The sequence below is a fragment of the Petromyzon marinus genome, chromosome 57 (genome assembly GCF_048934315.1).
Source record: "Petromyzon marinus isolate PM22_M1 ecotype Great Lakes invasive population chromosome 57, UKy_Petmar_22M1.pri1.0, whole genome shotgun sequence".
NCBI classification, from domain to species: domain Eukaryota; kingdom Metazoa; phylum Chordata; class Hyperoartia; order Petromyzontiformes; family Petromyzontidae; genus Petromyzon; species Petromyzon marinus.
In genome coordinates, this window is record NC_133723.1 from 2,857,049 (window position 1) to 2,876,903 (window position 19,855).

At 51.1% G+C, this 19,855-nt stretch overlaps 1 protein-coding gene across 6 annotated transcripts in view; it reads left to right on the forward strand.

Annotated features, from left to right (window-relative positions):
- LOC116954916 (semaphorin-4C-like) overlaps window positions 1-19,855 on the forward strand; it is a 55,380-nt gene that overhangs the window by 21,690 nt on the left and 13,835 nt on the right. Inside the window, exons 1-4 of one of the 6 annotated variants that reach the window (XM_076052648.1) lie at window positions 10,440-10,541; window positions 12,262-12,566; window positions 18,636-18,787; window positions 19,394-19,450. In XM_076052648.1, coding sequence (XP_075908763.1) covers window positions 12,473-12,566; window positions 18,636-18,787; window positions 19,394-19,450 — 303 coding nt within the window. In that variant the 5' untranslated portion in view covers window positions 10,440-10,541; window positions 12,262-12,472. Of the gene's footprint in view, window positions 1-10,439; window positions 10,542-10,717; window positions 10,741-10,761; window positions 10,869-11,163; window positions 11,412-11,451; window positions 11,553-12,261; window positions 12,567-18,635; window positions 18,788-19,393; window positions 19,451-19,855 lie in introns of those variants that run through there. The other 5 variants (XM_076052650.1, XM_076052649.1, XM_076052646.1 and 2 more) reach the window with 5 other exon arrangements.

Genomic DNA, 19,855 nt, shown 5'->3' on the forward strand with positions numbered 1-19,855 from the left:
GAGACGGGAGAGGGGCGGCCAAGCCCCGTTCAGATATCGCTCACCGCTGATGCGAGCCGTGGTCAGCAATCGAACTCGGGCCGGCCGGGACCTTTCTGTGCCAAAGCCGCCTCCTCCGTCGGAATCTGAATCTTTATTCATGCTGGAGGAATCCGACAAGCTACGAAGCTCTTTCGCGGATGTCCTTGCCCGGCGCGCGCTCGCGTCCCCACGGGGAGCGTGCGTTTCTCGGGCGCCGGCCGCCCCTCGGCGCGCCGGTGAGCTCCATCGGGCCGTCCTACACCGGGCGAGCAGCCTCGCCGGCGTGCGTCGGGGGGGGCGGTTCTACCGATTGCGCGTCAGGTTCGGCGTGCGACGACCGGCGTTCCGTTCCGACGCGTGCTGGATGCCTTCTTCGGGGGCCTTTGGTCGGGAAGCTCGCTCCCGGGGACACGCGGAGCGAAACGCCGGACGTGGCGGCGAAACGCCGACGAAACGTCGAACGCCAACGCGTGAACGTTGCGACCCGTCGGGGAGAGCTGCGCGGTCACAAACCGCAGAAAAACTTCCGCAGCGATGCGAGCGATCTATGGCCCCTCGGTCACGGAGCGTCGCTAGCGGGTAAGGGAGGGCGTGGTGTGGTTGGTGGGGGGCAACTCTTACCGGCAACGACTACAACAACGCAAACTTCCTGACCTTGGAAAACTTTCTCGGGGTGATCTCTTTCGTGGGCAGAGCGCAACTGAGCACAGCGGCGTATGACATTTTACGACACGGGGTGGGGGGTTGGTGGGGGGGTGGTGAGGGGGTGGTGGGGGGGTGGTGGGGGGGGTGGGTCCCTTGTGTTAATCGCCCCGTTGTCACTCGCACAACGGGGCTCCTGTGTCCCGCCCGCGCGTGCCCGCACAAAGCGGCGCGCTGTGCGTCTCCCGCGTGCAGGGCGTGCGGCCACCGCGAGCGTGTGGGGGGGTAGGAGGGGGGTCCGGCGGAAAGGGCACGGCAGGAGCTCGGCAGGAGCTGAGGCTGCACGCTCGCGAAGTTGGCGTCGCTCGCGGACGGCCTCCCCCGGTGATTGTTAGTTAGATTACAGATGCATGGTGAGAGATTAATTATTCGATAACAGTTCTCTGAGAGAGAGTGAGTGGAGGTCTACGTGAGAGTGAGTGGAGGTCTCTGTGAGAGTGAGTGGAGGTCTCTGTGAGAGTTAGTGGAGGTCTCTCTGAGAGGGAGTGGAGGTCTCTGAGAGTGAGTGGAGGTCTCTGAGCGTGAATGGAGGTCTACGTGAGAGTGAGTGGAGGTCTCCGTGAGAGTGAGTAGAGGTCTCTGAGCGTGAATGGAGGTCTCTGTGAGAGTGAGTGAGTGGAGGTCTCTGAGAGTGAGTGGAGGTCTCTCTGAGAGTGAGTGGAGGTCTCTCTGAGAGTGAGTGGAGGTCTCTGTGAGAGTGAGTGGAGGTCTCTCTGTGAGTGATTGGAGGTCTACGTGAGAGTGAGTGGAGGTCTCTGAGAGTGAGTGGAGGTCTCTGAGAGTGAGTGGAGGTCTCCGTGAGAGTGAGTGGAGGTCTCCGTGAGAGTTAGTGGAGGTCTACGTGAGAGTGAGTGGAGGTCTCTGTGAGAGTGAGTGGAGGTCTCTCTGAGAGTGATTGGAGGTCTACGTGAAAGTGAGTGGAGGTCTCTGTGAGCGTGAGTGGAGGTCTCTGAGAGTGAGTGGAGGTCTCCGTGAGAGTGAGTGGAGGTCTACGTGAGAGTGAGTGGAGGTCTACGTGAGTGGAGGTCTCTGAGAGTGAGTGGAGGTCTCCGTGAGAGTGAGTGGAGGTCTCTCTGAGAGTGAGTGGAGGTCTCGGAGAGTGAGTGGAGGTCTCTGAGAGTGAGTGGAGGTCTCCGTGAGAGTGAGTGGAGGTCTACGTGAGAGTGAGTGGAGGGCTACGTGAGAGTGAGTGGAGGTCTCTCTGAGAGTGAGTGGAGGTCTCTCTGAGAGTGAGTGGAGGTCTCTGAGAGTGAGTGGAGGTCTCTGAGAGTGAGTGGAGGTCTACGTCGGAGTGAGTGGAGGTCTCTCTGAGAGTGAGTGGAGGTCTCTCTGAGAGTGAGTGGAGGTCTCTGAGAGTGAGTGGAGGTCTCTGTGAGCGTGAGTGGAGGTCTCTGAGCGTGAGTGGAGGTCTCTGTGAGAGTGAGTGGAGGTCTCTGAGAGTGAGTGGAGGTCTCTGAGAGTGAGTGGAGGTCTCTGAGAGTGAGTGGAGGTCTACGTGAGAGTGAGTGGAGGTCTCTGAGAGTGAGTGGAGGTCTCTCTGAGAGTCAGTGGAGGTCTCTGAGAGTGAGTGGAGGTCTACGTGGGAGTGAGTGGAGGTCTCTCTGAGAGTGAGTGGAGGTCTCTCTGAGAGTGAGTGGAGGTCTCTCTGAGAGTGAGTGGAGGTCTCTCTGAGAGTGAGTGGAGGTCTCTCTGAGAGTGAGTGGAGGTCTCTCTGAGAGTGAGTGGAGGTCTCTCTGAGAGTGAGTGGAGGTCTCTGAGAGTGAGTGGAGGTCTCTGTGAGAGTGAGTAGGGGTCTATGTGATAGTGAGTGGAGATCTCTCTGAGAGTGAGTGGAGGTCTACGTGAGAGTGAGTGTGCTGTACAAGTAATAAATTGGCATTTTTTGTTTACGTGACAAACTTTACTAATCGGCTGCGTCGGGTGGTGGCGGGTTTAACGATATATTTACGCGATCTAACCCAAAAAAAACCTGTTATGGATAACATTGGTCGCGAAAGCCTTGGTGTTACACTGACAAGTTGCATAAGTAGATGAATTCCTGCCGATACTTTCAACACGAAATGCAAGCTTGGGTAGGGCAGAAAAACAACAAGAACAGTCCCGGACCACATGAAGACAACCCAAGTCCCTCAACAACATTGCAGAGACACGTGAACTCATACAGAGAGACCCATGGAGTTGTGATCAAACTGGGACCTCAAGTGCGGTGGATTTGACGGTCTCGGGCTCGGCCGCCACTGACCATGCCCAAGAAAGCCCCATCGCAGTCAACTTGGCACGGCACTCGGCCTGGGTCTGGGTCTGGGTCAAAACACATTCCCAGCTCTCAAATTGTCACGCGACGGACATTGTTCTGGTCGGACAAATTACTTTGGCGATGTTGCGGTGTCAGCGGGGTTGGAGGGGGGGGGCGCTAGCACGGCCAGCGACGCAGCCTTGAGGGAAATGTATTTGTAATCGGCACAAGCCTCACTGCCCGGAACGCTGTGGGTTCCGTATAATTTTTTTTCTTTCAAGGCACTGGTTATTGCCGAGCGTGTATAGTTTATGGTTATGGTGAGAGTGGATGGGAAAATGCTGCCCTCCTGCTATGGTGGGCCAGACGTCACCTTGTGAAGGGTTTTCAGAGGTAGCTCTTTGACAACCGCTTCCGTGGGGTTTCTTCCTCTACGACGTGCAGGGTTGATGCGCCGCCCTTGCGAGAGTCGCCTACTGATTCGTCTTCTCATGACGGACGGTAGGTCAGTCGCGCAATCCGGGGGGAATGAACCACGGGACAAAATAACAAAACACATTGGTGGCAGGAAACGGCAAACGGCATTTTCGTTAAACCGTTTTTTTTTATTTCCTCTTAATACTTTATTTCTGTGCACCGGCAGGATGTGGCGGGCAGGTGGGCCGGCGGGCCAGCGAGCGCTTGTGTGTGTGGGCGAGCGACGCAGAAACGCACACTGCCACCTGGACCCTGCACGTGGGCAACGCGTTGGCCACACGGCCGCTAATCTGCCGCCAGCAGACGCCAAGCTAGGCCGGAAGGGAGATAGGGTAGACCTGGGGGACGGGGGAAGTGAAGGGGCCATGGGAAGTGTAAATGTGGTGAGATGTTTACTGCCTCGCCTGGTATTCAGGTTGTGGGTTTGATCAAGACCCTGACGCCTGCTATAAATTTGGCGTTTGCGCGTTCTGTCCTCCCCATGGTCACGTAGATTTTTTTCCGGTGCCTCCGGTTTTTTCCCTCCACATTTAGAATCAACATGCTTTTCGTGTATTTGGCTGCTACCTGATAAGCCACTTCGTTGAGCTATCATTTGCGGCAAAGGTCACATCTGAAAAAAAGAACAGTATAGCTCTTCGGGCCTCACCTGGTAAAATAAATAAAAAAAGTTTATAGTTTAAACAAGCGACGTGTTCGTTGTTGGTGTTGATAATGGGCCGAATTATTCAATTGTAACAAAATTGCCCTGAATGCCACCACGTCTCGTCGGATCTTGTCGGATCTGGGAATCGACGGATCATTGCCACCAGGCCTTTGCCATGGTCGTGTGGGGATCTCCAGGAGATGGCGGTGATGAGTGTAATATCAAAACCACCTACCCACCTAAACACCTATCCCACCCCTCGTGTGTCGGTTAATTCTCCGGGCTCTCTCCGGCTTCCTGTGGACGCCGTGACGAAGCCAAACTCGCCTAAATTATTGAATTCACGGCCCAACATCCCAATGCCGCAACCTGCATAGAAACGTCTCTGAGACCTCCGTGAGCCTCTCCGGGGTAAAACGCTTGACACACGCTTTGTTGTTGTTGGCAGCTGTTTCGCTCTTCCACTGCCGGACAAAGGCCTTCCCCAGCGCTGCCATTGCGCGCGGCGCTGCGTGAATTGGTGTTGTTATTTATTATTAAAACCTCGCTTATTTATTCAGCAGTAATCTGGTGGCAGCGGTGCACAAGTACGACACAAGAGCCCCCTCGACGCACTCGCCGACAGCGCCCGTGTGTGTGTGTGGCCTTAATAATAAAAAAATATATGTACACAGTCAATCATCGATTATCCGGCGCTCGATTATCCGGCTTCCAACATTATCCGGCGGTGTGCCGGGCCGATCGGGCGAAACCGGCAAAACCGCTCCGAAGTCTGTACCCAGTCCGGCACCATGCACGTGACAAAACAAAGTAGCTAGGCTTGATTTAAGTGTCCAGTTCTACACAACCCCTATCATCACCCCATGCAAGAGTCTTCGAGATTGGAGTGGCAACGTACAGTACAGTGAATACAGAAACTTTTTACAGGAGGATATTTAACACGTAGGCTTTCGCGACCAATATTATTCATAATAAAGGTTTTTGGGTTAGATCGCGTTATTTATAATTGTGTCGTAACCCTCCATCACCCGACACGGCTAATCAGCAAAAAAAGTGTCACGTTGACAAAAGACAAATAGTTCACTACTTTAGCCCACCAGTGTGTTGAGGAGTGAATTCACAACATTTACAGTTTGAGTACGACGTTTCGCTGGTAATTACGACCAGCATCATCGGGCAATTCGCCAGAATGGTAAAGCCCTCACTTGCTCCCGGTCTTAATTAGAGCAGCAGGGTGACGTCATCGTTTAACTCATTCAGGTGCAGTGATTTGAGGCAGAGGTGGGGGGGATATTGTAATTATATAATCGGTTGGTAATCAGTCAATGGTTATGTTTGAGATAATTTTAATGATCTCAAACAATTGTCGGCAGTGGCAGAGCATGCTTGTCAACAAGGACACTCAATTGATTTTGATAACGTTGAAGTGTTGTGTAAAACTAATTATTACTGGCAAAGACTAATTAGAGAATCCATTGAAATCGAGAGAAACAGAAATCACTTTAATCGCTCTGACAGCTCCAGGCTTAGTGCGGCTTGCAAGCGTATTATTAAATAATACATATTACAATTCTTTATCCGGGAAACACATACTAATTAACAGATTACTAACGTAGCATATAATCACAATAACACATTACAACTAATTTCTAATCTACAACTCATTACTAATCATAACCATTGACTGATTACCAATCGATTATATAATTACAATATCCCCCCCCCCTCCGCCTCAAATCACTGCACCTGAAATGAGTTAAATGAAGACGTCACCCTACTGCTGTTTATGACCGGGAGCAAGCGAGGGCTTTAACATTCTGGCGAATTGCCCGATGATGCTGGATGTAATTACCAGCGAAACGTCGTACTCAAACTGTAAATGTTGTGAATTCACTCTTCAACACACCGGTGGGCTAAAGTAGTGAACTATTTGTCTGTCAACGTGACACTTTTTTTGCTGATTGGCCGTGTCGGGTGGTGGAGGGTTACGACACATTTATAAATAAAGCGATCTAACCCAAAAACCTTTATTATTAGGATATTTGTATGTTTATTTATTCAAAATATATACAACACAACACTTAAAAGCATAACGTTATCCAAGAATGCGCGAAGATAAGACGTTTTAAATAATGATGATTAGTGATCAGGCGTTTTGAAAATCCGGCGACTCCTTCCCCCACGAAGCCACCGGACAATCGATGCTCGACTGTAGTCCACGACGTTTCGGGCAGCTCCCTTTCTTCAGAGCACGTCATCTTTTATGTCAAGGCCACCCGTGTTATTGACGAGTGTGATGTAAAAAAAAAACCTGATTTATTAACTGTGAAGAGTCGCCCGGGTCTCGCTCCTCCTCAAAACGAGCCGGAGGCATTCCTCGTCGCGGCCTGCGGACAGGAACCCGGCAGGGGCTTTAATCTCTCTTGAATCTCCCATGGGGGGGGCAATTCGCACACCGCCTGTCCGACCGGCAACCCGCGGATGGCGACGGCTGTCGGCTATCGCCGCAACGTGACACCTGCAGACATCGCGCACGCGCAGTCGCCGCGTGCGTGTGTGTGCGCGTGTGTGTGTACGTGCGTGTGCGTGTGCGCGTGTGTGCGTGCGTGCGTGTGCGTGTGTGCGTGTGCGTGCGTGTGTGTGTGCGTGCGTGTGTGTGCGTGTGCGTGTGTGCGTGTGTGCGTGCGTGCGTGTGCGTGTGTACGTGCGTTCGCGTGTGTGTGTGTGTACGTGTGTGTGTGTACGTGTGTGCGTGCGTGTGTGTGTGCGTGCACTCGTGTCCAGCCGTGCTACCCTCCCCCCCCCCGTCTGCAGCAGCGCTCTCCAACCAGTCCCAGGTTGGCGTGCCGCGGTAAATTTTTTCGGAATTCCTAGGAAAGGTAAAAAAACCTCGCCCGTTCGTAAGCTGGGACGGAGCAACTCTCTCCTCCGTGCCGTTCAGTGGCCCGTCCAGCCCCCCCCACCCCTCCCCAGATCATCCCCCCCCCTGCCCTCCCCTCTACATTGGTCGATGCGCAGTACGGCGGCAGGGAGCTAACCTCGGCTCCCCCACTCCCGGCCCATCTCAACTCCCTCGGGCGCACGTGCACAGAGGGCCAGAGAGCCGCTGCAACGCATTCTCACCCACCCACGCAGCCAGGCACGCACGCAGGCCGTAGAAAAAACATTAGCCTTGAACCAAATCACACCCGGAATGCGTCGGGCAAATCTCGTCAGCGGAGGTGTGGGAGGGTGGGGGGCGTCGCGGGGCTGGACAGCTCGCGAACGAGCGACCGCCACGGCGGAGCAGGTGGCTATCGGCAGCGGCAACAAAATCCCGTCGTTATACTGTACTCCCTGCGGGCCCCCCCTGTACACGCTCCGCGCGGTCACCAGACCCCCGCACCGCTCGCGGTTTGCTTGTGACTTTGCGCTCCGTGAGAGCGTGACCCAGGGAGAGAGAGAAGGTGCGGGGTGACCCCTGCAGAGGGAGTTGAGTTGGTGGCGCGGGACGGAAGCAGCTGGAGGGAGTGAGGTCAAGATTACGCTGCTGGGCTCTGTGTGTTGTGCTTGCGGTTCCGGTAAAGGTTTGGTTGAATACCGTGGTGAGGACTGGTGCTAGGGTGGAGTCTGGGTGACTACCGTGGTGAGGACTGGTGCTCGGGTGGGAGTCCTGGGTGACTACCCTGGTGAGGAGTGGTGCTAGGGTGGAGTCTGGGTGACTACCGTGGTGAGGACTGGTGCTAGGGTGGAGTCTGGGTGACTACCGTGGTGAGGACTGGTGCTAGGGTGGAGTCTGGTTGACTACCGTGGTGAGGACTGGTGCTCGGGTGGGAGGCTGGTTGACTACCGTGGTGAGGACTGGTGCTAGGGTGGAGTCTGGTTTACTACTGTGGTGAGGACTGGTGCTAGGGTGGAGTCTGGTTGACTACTGTGGTGAGGACTGGTGTTAGGGTGGAGTCTGGTTGACTACTGTGGTGAGGACTGGTGCTAGGGTGGAGTCTGGTTGACTACCGTGGTGAGGACTGGTGCTGGGGTGGAGTCTGGGTGACTACCGTGGTGAGGACTGGTGCTAGGGTGAAGTCTGGGTGACTACCGTGGTGAGAACTGGTGCTAGGGTGGAGTCTGGTTGACTACCGTGGTGAGGACTGGTGCTAGGGTGGAGTCTGGGTGACTACCGTGGTGAGGACTGGTGCTAGGGTGGAGTCTGGTTGACTACCGTGGTGAGGACTGGTGCTAGGGTGGAGTCTGGTTGACTACTGTGGTGAGGACTGGTGCTAGGGTGGAGTCTGGTTGACTACCGTGGTGAGGAGTGGTGCTCGGGTGGGAGTCTGGTTGACTACTGTGGTGAGGACTGGTGCTAGGGTGGAGTCTGGTTGACTACCGTGGTGAAGAGTGGTGCTCGGGTGGGAGTCTGGTTGACTACCGTGGTGAGGACTGGTGCTAGGGTGGAGTCTGGTTGACTACCGTGGTGAGGACTGGTGCTAGGGTGGAGTCTGGTTGACTACCGTGGTGAGGACTGGTGCTCGGGTGGGAGTCTGGTTGACTACCATGGTGAGGACTGGTGCTAGGGTGGAGTCTGGGTGACTACCGTGGTGAGGACTGGTGCTCGGGTGGGAGTCTGGTTGACTACTGTGGTGAGGACTGGTGCTCGGGTGGAGTCTGGTTGACTACTGTGGTGAGGACTGGTGCTCGGGTGGGAGTCTGGTTGACTACTATGGTGAGGACTGGTGCTAGGGTGGAGTCTGGTTGACTACTGTGGTGAGGACTGGTGCTAGGGTTGAGTCTGGGTGACTACCGTGGTGAGGACTGGTGCTCGGGTGGAGTCTGGTTGACTACCGTGGTGAGGACTGGTGCTAGGGTGGAGTCTGGTTGACTACTGTGGTGAGGAGTGGTGCTCGGGTGGGAGTCTGGTTGACTACTGTGGTGAGGACTGGTGCTCGGGTGGAGTCTGGTTGACTACCGTGGTGAGGACTGGTGCTAGGGCTTGAGTTAACGTCAGCATCAGGTTGGGCAATGCAGTAGTTATGCTAAAGGTTAGGACTGGTTTGGTCACCGCGGTTAGGATTGGCGCCTGGGTCGGGTTGGCTTGCGTGATTCGGGGGTGAAAGTTCGGGGGTTTCGCGATCTCTGACACTCAGCACCGCGTGCCCATCGCATTGTGGGATTGTCTTCTCGCCCTCTCGGTATTCACAGCGAGGGCGTCTTAAACTCCCCCAACCCATCCGTGTGAGAAAAAAAAACCCATTTAAAAAAACCCAGCACGAAAATACTTCACCCACCACCGTCGTCAAACACACAGCCCGACACCCGAGAGGAATCGACGCACACAGACACGCACGCAAAGACAAAGATCTCCCGTATAGCCTGAACAGAATGTTGGGGCAAGTGCTGTTCGCGAGCACCTCTGAAGGCCGGCACTGTGGCACACACGAGGGGGGGTTGTGGGTGGCCAGCACCACGCCCGGCCGCCTTTCCCTCCCCGGTGGCGATGTTTACACACTGCACCAGATACTCATTTGAGGCTGAGTCGACCTAAGGGAGGCTCAGGAACTGTTTCGGACGATCGTCGTCGGTGTTGGTGACCGTGGGCGGAAAATCAAACTCGGGTCGCCGGGTTCGTAGCGCGGAGCGCGCTGAAACCGCGCCGCAAGCAGGCGGGCACATGTTGCACCCGCCAGGCGCCGCGATGGCCAGGCGCGCCAGTGCCGATTGTAAAAAGCCCTTATGAAACGCGCGCGTTTCGTCATCGCACGCGTGTCATCATCGTCGTTGTCATCGTCGTCGTCATCCTCGGCGTCCCACCGTATCTCGGCAGCCCACGCGCCAGGCCGGCTGCGGGAAAGTTCGCTACAAAACCAAAGAGACGTTTGTGATCCTCGTGATCCTCGTCTCTCGCCTCTCGCTTCGTTGGGGAACGCTCCGCTTAACCAGTTCTGTGAAACCGGCCACCTGGAGTCCCCTTGCGAGCGGACCAGGGTAGGGATTTCACACCCCCACCCCTCCGCCCCCTTGCCCTGGGGGGGGGGAGGGGGGTTCCCCAACAGCTGCTTTAAAATAATCAAACACCCTGGCACAGCGGGCGATGCCACACTCCGCCCTGCCAGCGGTCGATTTAACGCACGGGCTCCTCGCTGGAGCACTGCGGTGCGAAACCCATAGGCGCCCCCCCCTCCCCCCCTCGAGTGAAGAGAGAGAGGGGACCCCAGTTGCGAACCCTTGGTTTAAAGGGCTTCCGTACGATTTAACTTGACGCATGCCGGCTGACTGGCTGTGGATGAATTTCGGTCCATACTCCGCGCCGGGTTTTCCTGGGCGGCGGTGGCGGCCGTCGCGGGTGGGGGGTGGGGGTGGGGAGGAGGAGGTCGCTCCCCCTAAGAGCTTCTCTACCACGCGGGAGTGAAAATCCGGTCCAGGGATCCGGGGCGGCTCCCGTTCCTTAACAGCGAGCCTCCCGCTATGCGAGCACACTCGCGCACGGTAAGTGCCGTTCACTTTGAGAGCGGCGGGGGGGGGGGATCGCACCACGCTCGGAGTCCCACGTGAGTCACGCGGGGGTTGGTGGTGGGGGGGAGGGGCGCACTAGCCTCTCGTCGGTAAACCTTCACGTGAGATGTTTCTCATAAGAGGCCGGCCCAAATTGGCGACTTAGTGGTGTTGTGATTGGGTCGATGAAGAGGTAAAGTGGTGGAATTGGTTGAAGCCGTGGTTCGGTCCGACGTTGAGCTGGCGCGTTGGTGGGGCTCGCTGGGCGGCGGACCGCATGGACCTGGTCGGTGGTGACCTTAGCGGTCGGTTGACTAAACGGTGAATTTGCTTGCCGGGTTTTTTTTTCTTCCGGCTCGGCGTTTGGTTGGCCGAGTTTTAGGGTAGTTCAATGGCGAGGTGGAGCTATGATGGGCTTGCTGTGGTGATGGTGGGGCGACTCGGTTCTGGGCTGGCTCGGCGATGGGCTTGCCAAGTGGCGGTGATGGTGGTGGTGGGCGACTCCATTCTGGGCTGGCTCGGTTGCGGGTTTGCGCGTCGCCAGCGGGTGGGCGGGCGGGCTGGAAGGGTGATGTTGGGGCAGGTGGTGTCTCTCGTCCGCCCGGCCGCGAGCCTCCCGGGCGGCACGTGTTGTTGGCCGGAGGAATGCGCGAGGAATGCGGGGCTTCGGGAACTCCTCCCGCGCCACCGCTGCCAGTTTGTGGAGGAGGAGGCGGAGGCGTTCGTTGGTTGATGGGGGAAGATGAGAAAAATAACGGGCGGGACGTGGCGGGTCGCACCCCCCCGCACCCCACCCACTCTCCACTCGCTTGCGGCGAAGACCAGAAGAACAGACCTGGCTCAGGCGACTTAAAGGGGGCTTTTGTGAGGAATTGTCGCGTGTGTGTGTGTGTCTGTCTGTGTGTATGTGTGTGTGTCTGTGTGTGTGTGTGTGGGTCATGTGTGTGTGTGTCTGTGTATGGTCGTGTGTGTGTGTGTCTGTACGTTGGGGGAGCGGTGACCCAGGTTCGAATCCCACTTGAGACCAATAACGGAGGCGAATATATGAACCCAGTCCTGGGCCTCCCCTAGGTTGACTTGGCCTTAAATGAGTACCATCCACAGACTGTTGAAGGCTATATGGGGAATCTTTGTATTTGCATGTGCTGTGAGTGCATCTGCTGTGTGTGTGTGCTCCGTTTGCTATGTTTATGCTGCGTGTCATGTTGCTGTGTGCTGTGTCTGTATTGTGTGTGCCTTTGTCCTATGCCTTGTATGTGCTGTGTTAGCCTGTCATGCATGTGCTATGTGTACCGTGTGCGTCATATGTTGCATGTGTACTATACGTGTACCATGCGTGCCATTTGCGTTTGCTGTGCTTTTGCCCGCCAGTGCGTGTGCTGTGCACGTCTCATCCATGTGCTGTGCATGTGGTGAGTCTGCTGTGCGTGCGATCTGTCTGTGCTGTGCGTGTGGTGTGTCTGTGCGTGTGGTGCGTCTGTGCTGTGCACGCGACGTGTCTGTGCTGTGCCTGTGTACGCTGTGTCTGTGCTGTGCATGTGTACGCTGTGTCTGTGCTGTGCACGCGACGTGTCTGTGCTGTGCCTGTGTACGCTGTGTCTGTGCTGTGCATGCAACGTGTCTGTGCTGTGCTTGTGTACGCTGTGTCTGTGCTGTGCCTGTGTCTGCGCTGTGCCTGAGTGCGCTGTGTCTGCGGTGTGCGTGTGCTACACAGATGCCGACCTGCGTGACGAGGTAGGACGGTTTGCGGCAGGAGGAGGCAGAGGAAGGGACCCACGGCAGGGCCCTTGGCTACGCTCGGCGGCCACTCCGTTCTACGCAGCGCCTAGGGTGGTGAGGAGGGCGGTGACGAGGGTGGTGAGGAGGGCGGTGAGGAGGGTGGTGAGGAGGGTGGTGGGGGTGGTGAGGGGAGAGCAGCAGGGGAGATGGGTACCGTGCCGGCACTGGTGCTGGTGCTGGGAGTTCTGCGCGTGGCCGCCGAGGGGCCGCTGGTGCCCCGAGTCAGCTTCTCCTATGAAGGTGAGTGCTGGCTGCTGTGGTGGTGGTGGTGGTCGGTGCGATGGGTTTTGTGCGATAACGGTGTGGTGTGATGGGGTGGGTGTTGCGACGGTGGCGGGTGTGATGGTGGCGATGTGACGGGTGTGTGATGGTTGGAGAGTGTGTTAGCGGCCGTGATGGCGATGGGTGGTGATGGCGCTGTGTGCGATGATGGAAGGGCGTGAAAGCGGTTGGTGATATGATGTTGATGGGTGCGGCGGTGGCGGCGGCGGCGGCGGGCGTGATGGAGGACGATTTGATAGCAGCCGCAGCGTTGGAGGATGTGGTGATGGTCTAGGCTGCGATGGCGGTGGGCGTGATGGTGGTGGTTTTAACTCGCACCAGCTCGCCCTCCTCGCCACGCTGTTCCGTGTCCTGCGGTGCATTATACAGGCGGTTGGATTGCTGGGTAGAAGTGGCGGTGGAAGGGGAGAGCTTCTTATGGAGCTGAATGAGATTGCCTGTTGCTTTTTTGCCCGCTGTGCAGGTCAGATCGTTTTGTGAAGTTTAAATGTCTAAGCGAATGTTTTTGGCGTTTTTCGCTCATCCTCGTACCAGCCTAAGGTTTACTCAAGTCCTCAGCGGAATAACAAAAACCCGTTTCAACAAAATCAAATTCTTTCCCTTGCGCTGCCTCCGCTCTGGAATTCCTCCCTCCTGTCATCTCCCGCCTCTTCCCAAGCTCGCACGAGAATAAATAAATAAGTCGAAAATAAACCCCCGCTTTAACCCAAGCGGCGTGCTGCAACTCCTCTCCCCGTCACGTTTTCGCTGACCGCTTGCCGCCGGCCGCTCTGACCTTTTTGGACCTTTGGGCCATCGCGCGATGCCACCGGCCTCTCCGCAGGCGCGGCATTCCTGTTGTCGCTCGCTCTCTCGCTGCGTGTTCAACCCCGCTCCCTCCCCCGGTGGTGCTGGGGGGGAGGAGATACCGCGGTGGTCACGATCCACGTGCTTGGGTCTGGCCCCCTCCGACGGAGTGATGACAGTAACAATTGTGATGATAGTAACAATTGTGATGATAGTAACAATAGTAACAATTGTGATGATAGTAACAATTGTGATGATAGTAACAATTGTGATGATAGTAACAATAGTAACAATTGTGATGATAGTAACAATTGTGATGATAGTAACAATAGTAACAATTGTGATGATAGTAACAATTGTGATGATAGTAACAATTGTGATGATAGTAACAATTGTGATGATAGTAACAATTGTGATGATTGTAACAATTGTGATGATAGTAAGAATAGTAACAATTGTGATGATAGTAACAATTGTGATGATAGTAACAATTGTGATGATAGTAACAATTGTGATGATAGTAACAATTGTGATGATTGTAACAATTGTGATGATAGTAACAATAGTAACAATTGTGATGATAGTAACAATTGTGATGATAGTAACAATTGTGATGATAGTAACAATTGTGATGATAGTAACAATTGTGATGATAGTAACAATTGTGATGATAGTAACAATTGTGATGATAGTAACAATAGTAACAATTGTGATGATAGTAACAATTGTGATGATAGTAACAATTGTGATGATAGTAACAATTGTGATGATAGTAATAATTGTGATGATTGTAACAATTGTGATGATAGTAACAATAGTAACAATTGTGATGATAGTAACAATTGTGATGATAGTAACAATTGTGATGATAGTAACAATTGTGATGATAGTAACAATTGTGATGATAGTAACAATTGTGATGATAGTAACAATAGTAACAATTGTGATGATAGTAACAATTGTGATGATAGTAACAATTGTGATGATAGTAACAATTGTGATGATAGTAACAATTGTGATGATAGTAACAATTGTGATGATAGTAACAATAGTAACAATTGTGATGATAGTAACAATTGTGATGATAGTAACAATTGTGATGAGTGTAACAATTGTGATGATAGTAACAATAGTAACAATTGTGATGATATTAACAATTGTGATGATAGTAACAATTGTGATGATAGTAACAATTGTGATGATAGTAACAATTGTGATGATTGTAACAATTGTGATGATAGTAACAATTGTGATGATAGTAACAATTGTGATGATAGTAACAATAGTAACAATTGTGATGATAGTAACAATTGTGATGATAGTAACAATTGTGATGATTGTAACAATTGTGATGATAGTAACAATAGTAACGATTGTGATGATAGTAACAATTGTGATGATAGTAACAATTGTGATGATAGTAACAATTGTGATGATTGTAACAATTGTGATGATAGTAACAATAGTAACAATTGTGATGATAGTAACAATTGTGATGATAGTAACAATTGTGATGATAGTAACAATTGTGATGATAGTAACAATTGTGATGATAGTAACAATTGTGATGATAGTAACAATTGTGATGATAGTAACAATTGTAATGATAGTAACAATTGTGATGATAGTAACAATTGTGATGATAGTAATAATTGTGACGATTGTAACAATTGTGATGATAGTAACAATAGTAACAATTGTGATGATAGTAACAATTGTGATGATAGTAACAATTGTGATGATAGTAACAATTGTGATGATAGTAACAATAGTAACAATTGTGATGATAGTAACAATTGTGATGATAGTAACAATTGTGATGATAGTAACAATTGTGATGATAGTAACAATTGTGATGATAGTAACAATTGTGATGATAGTAACAATAGTAACAATTGTGATGATAGTAACAATTGTGATGATAGTAACAATTGTGATGATTGTAACAATTGTGATGATAGTAACAATAGTAACAATTGTGATGATATTAACAATTGTGATGATAGTAACAATTAATTATGATGATAGTAACAATTGTGATGATAGTAACAATTGTGATGATTGTAACAATTGTGATGATAGTAACAATTGTGATGATAGTAACAATTGTGATGATAGTAACAATAGTAACAATTGTGATGATAGTAACAATAGTAACAATTGTGATGATAGTAACAATTGTGATGATTGTAACAATTGTGATGATAGTAACAATAGTAACGATTGTGATGATAGTAACAATTGTGATGATAGTAACAATTGTGATGATAGTAACAATTGTGATGATAGTAACAATTGTGATGATAGTAACAATTGTGATGATTGTAACAATTGTGATGATAGTAACAATAGTAACAATTGTGATGATAGTAACAATTGTGATGATAGTAACAATTGTGATGATAGTAACAATTGTGATGATAGTAACAATAGTAACAATTGTGATGATAGTAACAATTGTGATGATAGTAACAATTGTGATGATAGTAACAATTGTGATGATAGTAACAATTGTGATGATAGTAATAATTGTGACGATTGTAACAATTGTGATGATAGTAACAATAGTAACAATTGTGATGATAGTAACACTTGTGATGATAGTAACAATTGTGATGATAGTAACAATTGTGATGATAGTAACAATTGTGATGATAGTAACAATAGTAACAATTGTGATGATAGTAACAATTGTGATGATAGTAACAATTGTGATGATAGTAACAATTGTGATGATAGTAACAATTGTGATGATAGCAACAATTGTGATGATAGTAACAATTGTGATGATAGTAACAATTGTGATGATAGTAACAATAGTAACAATTGTGATGATAGTAACACTTGTGATGATAGTAACAATTGTGATGATAGTAACAATTGTGATGATAGTAACAATTGTGATGATAGTAACAATTGTGATGATAGTAACAATAGTAACAATTGTGATGATAGTAACAATTGTGATGATAGTAACAATTGTGATGATAGTAACAATTGTGATGATAGCAACAATTGTGATGATAGTAACAATTGTGATGATAGTAACAATTGTGATGATAGTAACAATAGTAACAATTGTGATGATATTAACAATTGTGGTGATAGTAACAATTGTGATGATAGTAACAATTGTGATGATAGTAACAATTGTGATGATTGTAACAATTGTGATGATAGTAACAATTGTGATGATAGTAACAATTGTGATGATAGTAACAATAGTAACAATTGTGATGATAGTAACAATTGTGATGATTGTAACAATTGTGATGATAGTAACAATAGTAACGATTGTGATGATAGTAACAATTGTGATGATAGTAACAATTGTGATGAGAGTAACAATTGTGATGATAGTAACAATTGTGATGATAGTAACAATTGTGATGATAGTAACAATTGTGATGATAGTAACAATTGTGATGATAGTAACAATTGTGATGTTAGTAACAATAGTAACAATTGTGATGATAGTAACAATTGTGATGATAGTAACAATTGTGATGATAGTAACAATTGTGATGATAGTAACAATTGTGATGATAGTAACAATTGTGATGATAGTAACAATAGTAACAATTGTGATGATAGTAACAATAGTAACAATTGTGATGATAGTAACAATTGTGATGATAGTAACAATTGTGATGATAGTAACAATAGTAACAATTGTGATGATAGTAACAATTGTGATGATAGTAACAATTGTGATGATAGTAACAATTGTGATGATTGTGATGATAGTAACAATTGTGATGATAGTAACAATTGTGATGATAGTAACAATAGTGACAATTGTGATGATAGTAACAATTGTGATGATAGTAACAATTGTGATGATAGTAACAATAGTAACATTTGTGATGATAGTAACAATTGTGATGATAGTAACAATTGTGATGATAGTAACAATTGTGATGATAGTAACAATAGTAACAATTGTGATGATAGTAACAATTGTGATGATAGTAACAATTGTGATGATAGTAACAATAGTAACACTTGTGATGATAGTAACAATTGTGATGATAGTAACAATTGTGATGATAGTAACAATAGTAACAATTGTGATGATAGTAACAATTGTGATGATAGTAACAATAGTAACAATTGTGATGATAGTAACAATTGTGATGATAGTAACAATTGTGATGATAGTAACAATAGTAACAATTGTGATGATAGTAACAATTGTGATGATAGTAACAATTGTGATGATAGTAACAATAGTAACAATTGTGATGATAGTAACAATTGTGATGATAGTAACAATAGTAACAATTGTGATGATAGTAACAATTGTGATGATAGTAACAATTGTGATGATAGTAACAATTGTGATGATAGTAACAATTGTGATGATAGTAACAATAGTAACAATTGTGATGATAGTAACAATTGTGATGATAGTAACAATTGTGATGATAGTAACAATAGTAACAATTGTGATGATAGTGTGGGAGGTGTTGTGAACACGGCGCCGTGAGGCCGGCGGAACCAACGGTGGAAATTTCGCCTCCGATGATTATCTCTCAGCAGCAGCGGCGGTGGCCCATCAGAGGACCTATGAAGGCCGTGGGCACGGTGGTACCCGAGGGCGTGGGTGGCCAGCACCACGCCCGGCCGCCTTTGTCTCCCCCAGTGTACCCATTTGAGGCCGAGTCGACCTAGGGAGAGGCCCAAGAACCGCTTTCGATAATTGCGCCACTGGTGTTGGGCGTGAGCGGGACTCGAACTTGGCTCGCCGGTTTAGCGGCGGAGCGAGCTCACCGCAACGACGACAACCGCTCCCCGCGTCGCCCCCCGCAATCAAATGACGCCCGCCTGTGAATATTGAGCGCTCGACGATTGCGGCGTCGATAACCCCGCGGCGGGGGGGGTGGGGGTGTGGGGTGGGGGGGGGGTTCGGAACACACGCCCCCTCCCCCCCGCCCGAGTTCACGCGGCCCACGAGCGGCGTGCCGCGCCGTCCGCGAATTGGCGACCCGTTTGTTGCGGCCCGGCGGCCGCGTGAGGCCGACTGCGACGCGGCGGCGCGCAGGCAAATGTTTTTTTTTATTCCCCCGGCGATCCGCCGCTGCCGCCGGCACTAATCGGGTACTAGAGGGGGCGGGGGGCGGGGGGCATACGTTCGACCTGGGGAAACGGCGCCGCATGCAAATGATTTCGCACCATCAGTTACTCCTGTCACTGCAAGGGCCTCACCCCACCCCGCTCCCCCCCCCCCCACCCCTTCAGAGTTGGTGCAGGAGGAGGCGATGAGTTTCCGCGCCGTGCCCGACGCGTCGGCGCTGCTGCTGGTGCCGCAGCGCTCGGCGCTCTACGTGGGCGCGCGCGACGCCATCCTCGCCCTGGACGCCCGCAACGTCTCCCGCGAGCTCCACCCCGCCGTGAGGGAGGGGGGGCACCCCGCCAGCGGCCGGGGGGACCCCCTAGCCGCCGGGGCACCCCGGGGCGTGGGGGCACCCCGGGGGACGTGGATCTGGGGGGGACCCCACTGCCCGGGGGACCAAAGGGCACCCGGGGGACAGGGACCCAGAGAGATCTGGGGAATGTGTGGATGGGGATCCGGGGGGGGACAGGGGACCCGCCGTAGCCAGGGGGACCTCCGTAGAGAACGGGGACCTCCGGAGAGACGGAACCCCGGCGCTCGTGACCCAGGGACTCGGTGACTTACAGGTCCTGAGACTCGCGGCCTCGGGCAGGCCCGTGAATCCTGACCCCGTGACCTCTTGACGCTGCGACCTCGGGTTCACGCGGGTGACCTCCCTCCGTTTAATCTTCGTCTCTTTGAGGCGTCTGTTGAAGGCTCGGGCGGCATGAACGGCCGTGGGCTTCCCTCGACATCGTGACGCCTCGTGTTGAGTCGTGTTGTTGTTGTTCCCAGAGTTCTGTGTCTGTTCGGCCGCCCCGTCTGCGTGTCCGTCGCTCGAGCGATCGTATCTGGCCGTGACCCTCTTGCCTCTGTGTCTGTTTGTCTCCCTCTCTCTCATCAGCTCTCCTGGACGGCTGACAGCCAAATGAAGACGTGTCAGTCGAAGAGGAACAGCCAGGTACCGTAAACTAATGCAAGCTTTTCTTAAATGTAGCTATGTGTTTTTTCAGATGCAGCCCGGCAATCACAAATGATAGCTCAACGAAGTGGCTCATCACGTGGAAATAATTGATAGCAGCCAAATACTCTTGAACACGTTTCTAAATGGGGAGGGAAAAACCGGAGGACCCGGAGAAAAATCCACGCGACCACGAGGAGGGACACCGTAAACTCCGAATACAGGACGGGCGTCAGGGTCGGGATCGAACCTACGGCCTCCTGCTCACCAGGCGAGGTAGTTAACATCTCCCAGCCACCGTGGCGCCCCAATGGGGGGGAGGGGGCGGTGGCATTGCGACCGTGTGGATTCCATAATCGCTGCGGCGACCCCGGTGTGTCCGTTAGGGTCATGTGGGTGCGTGCG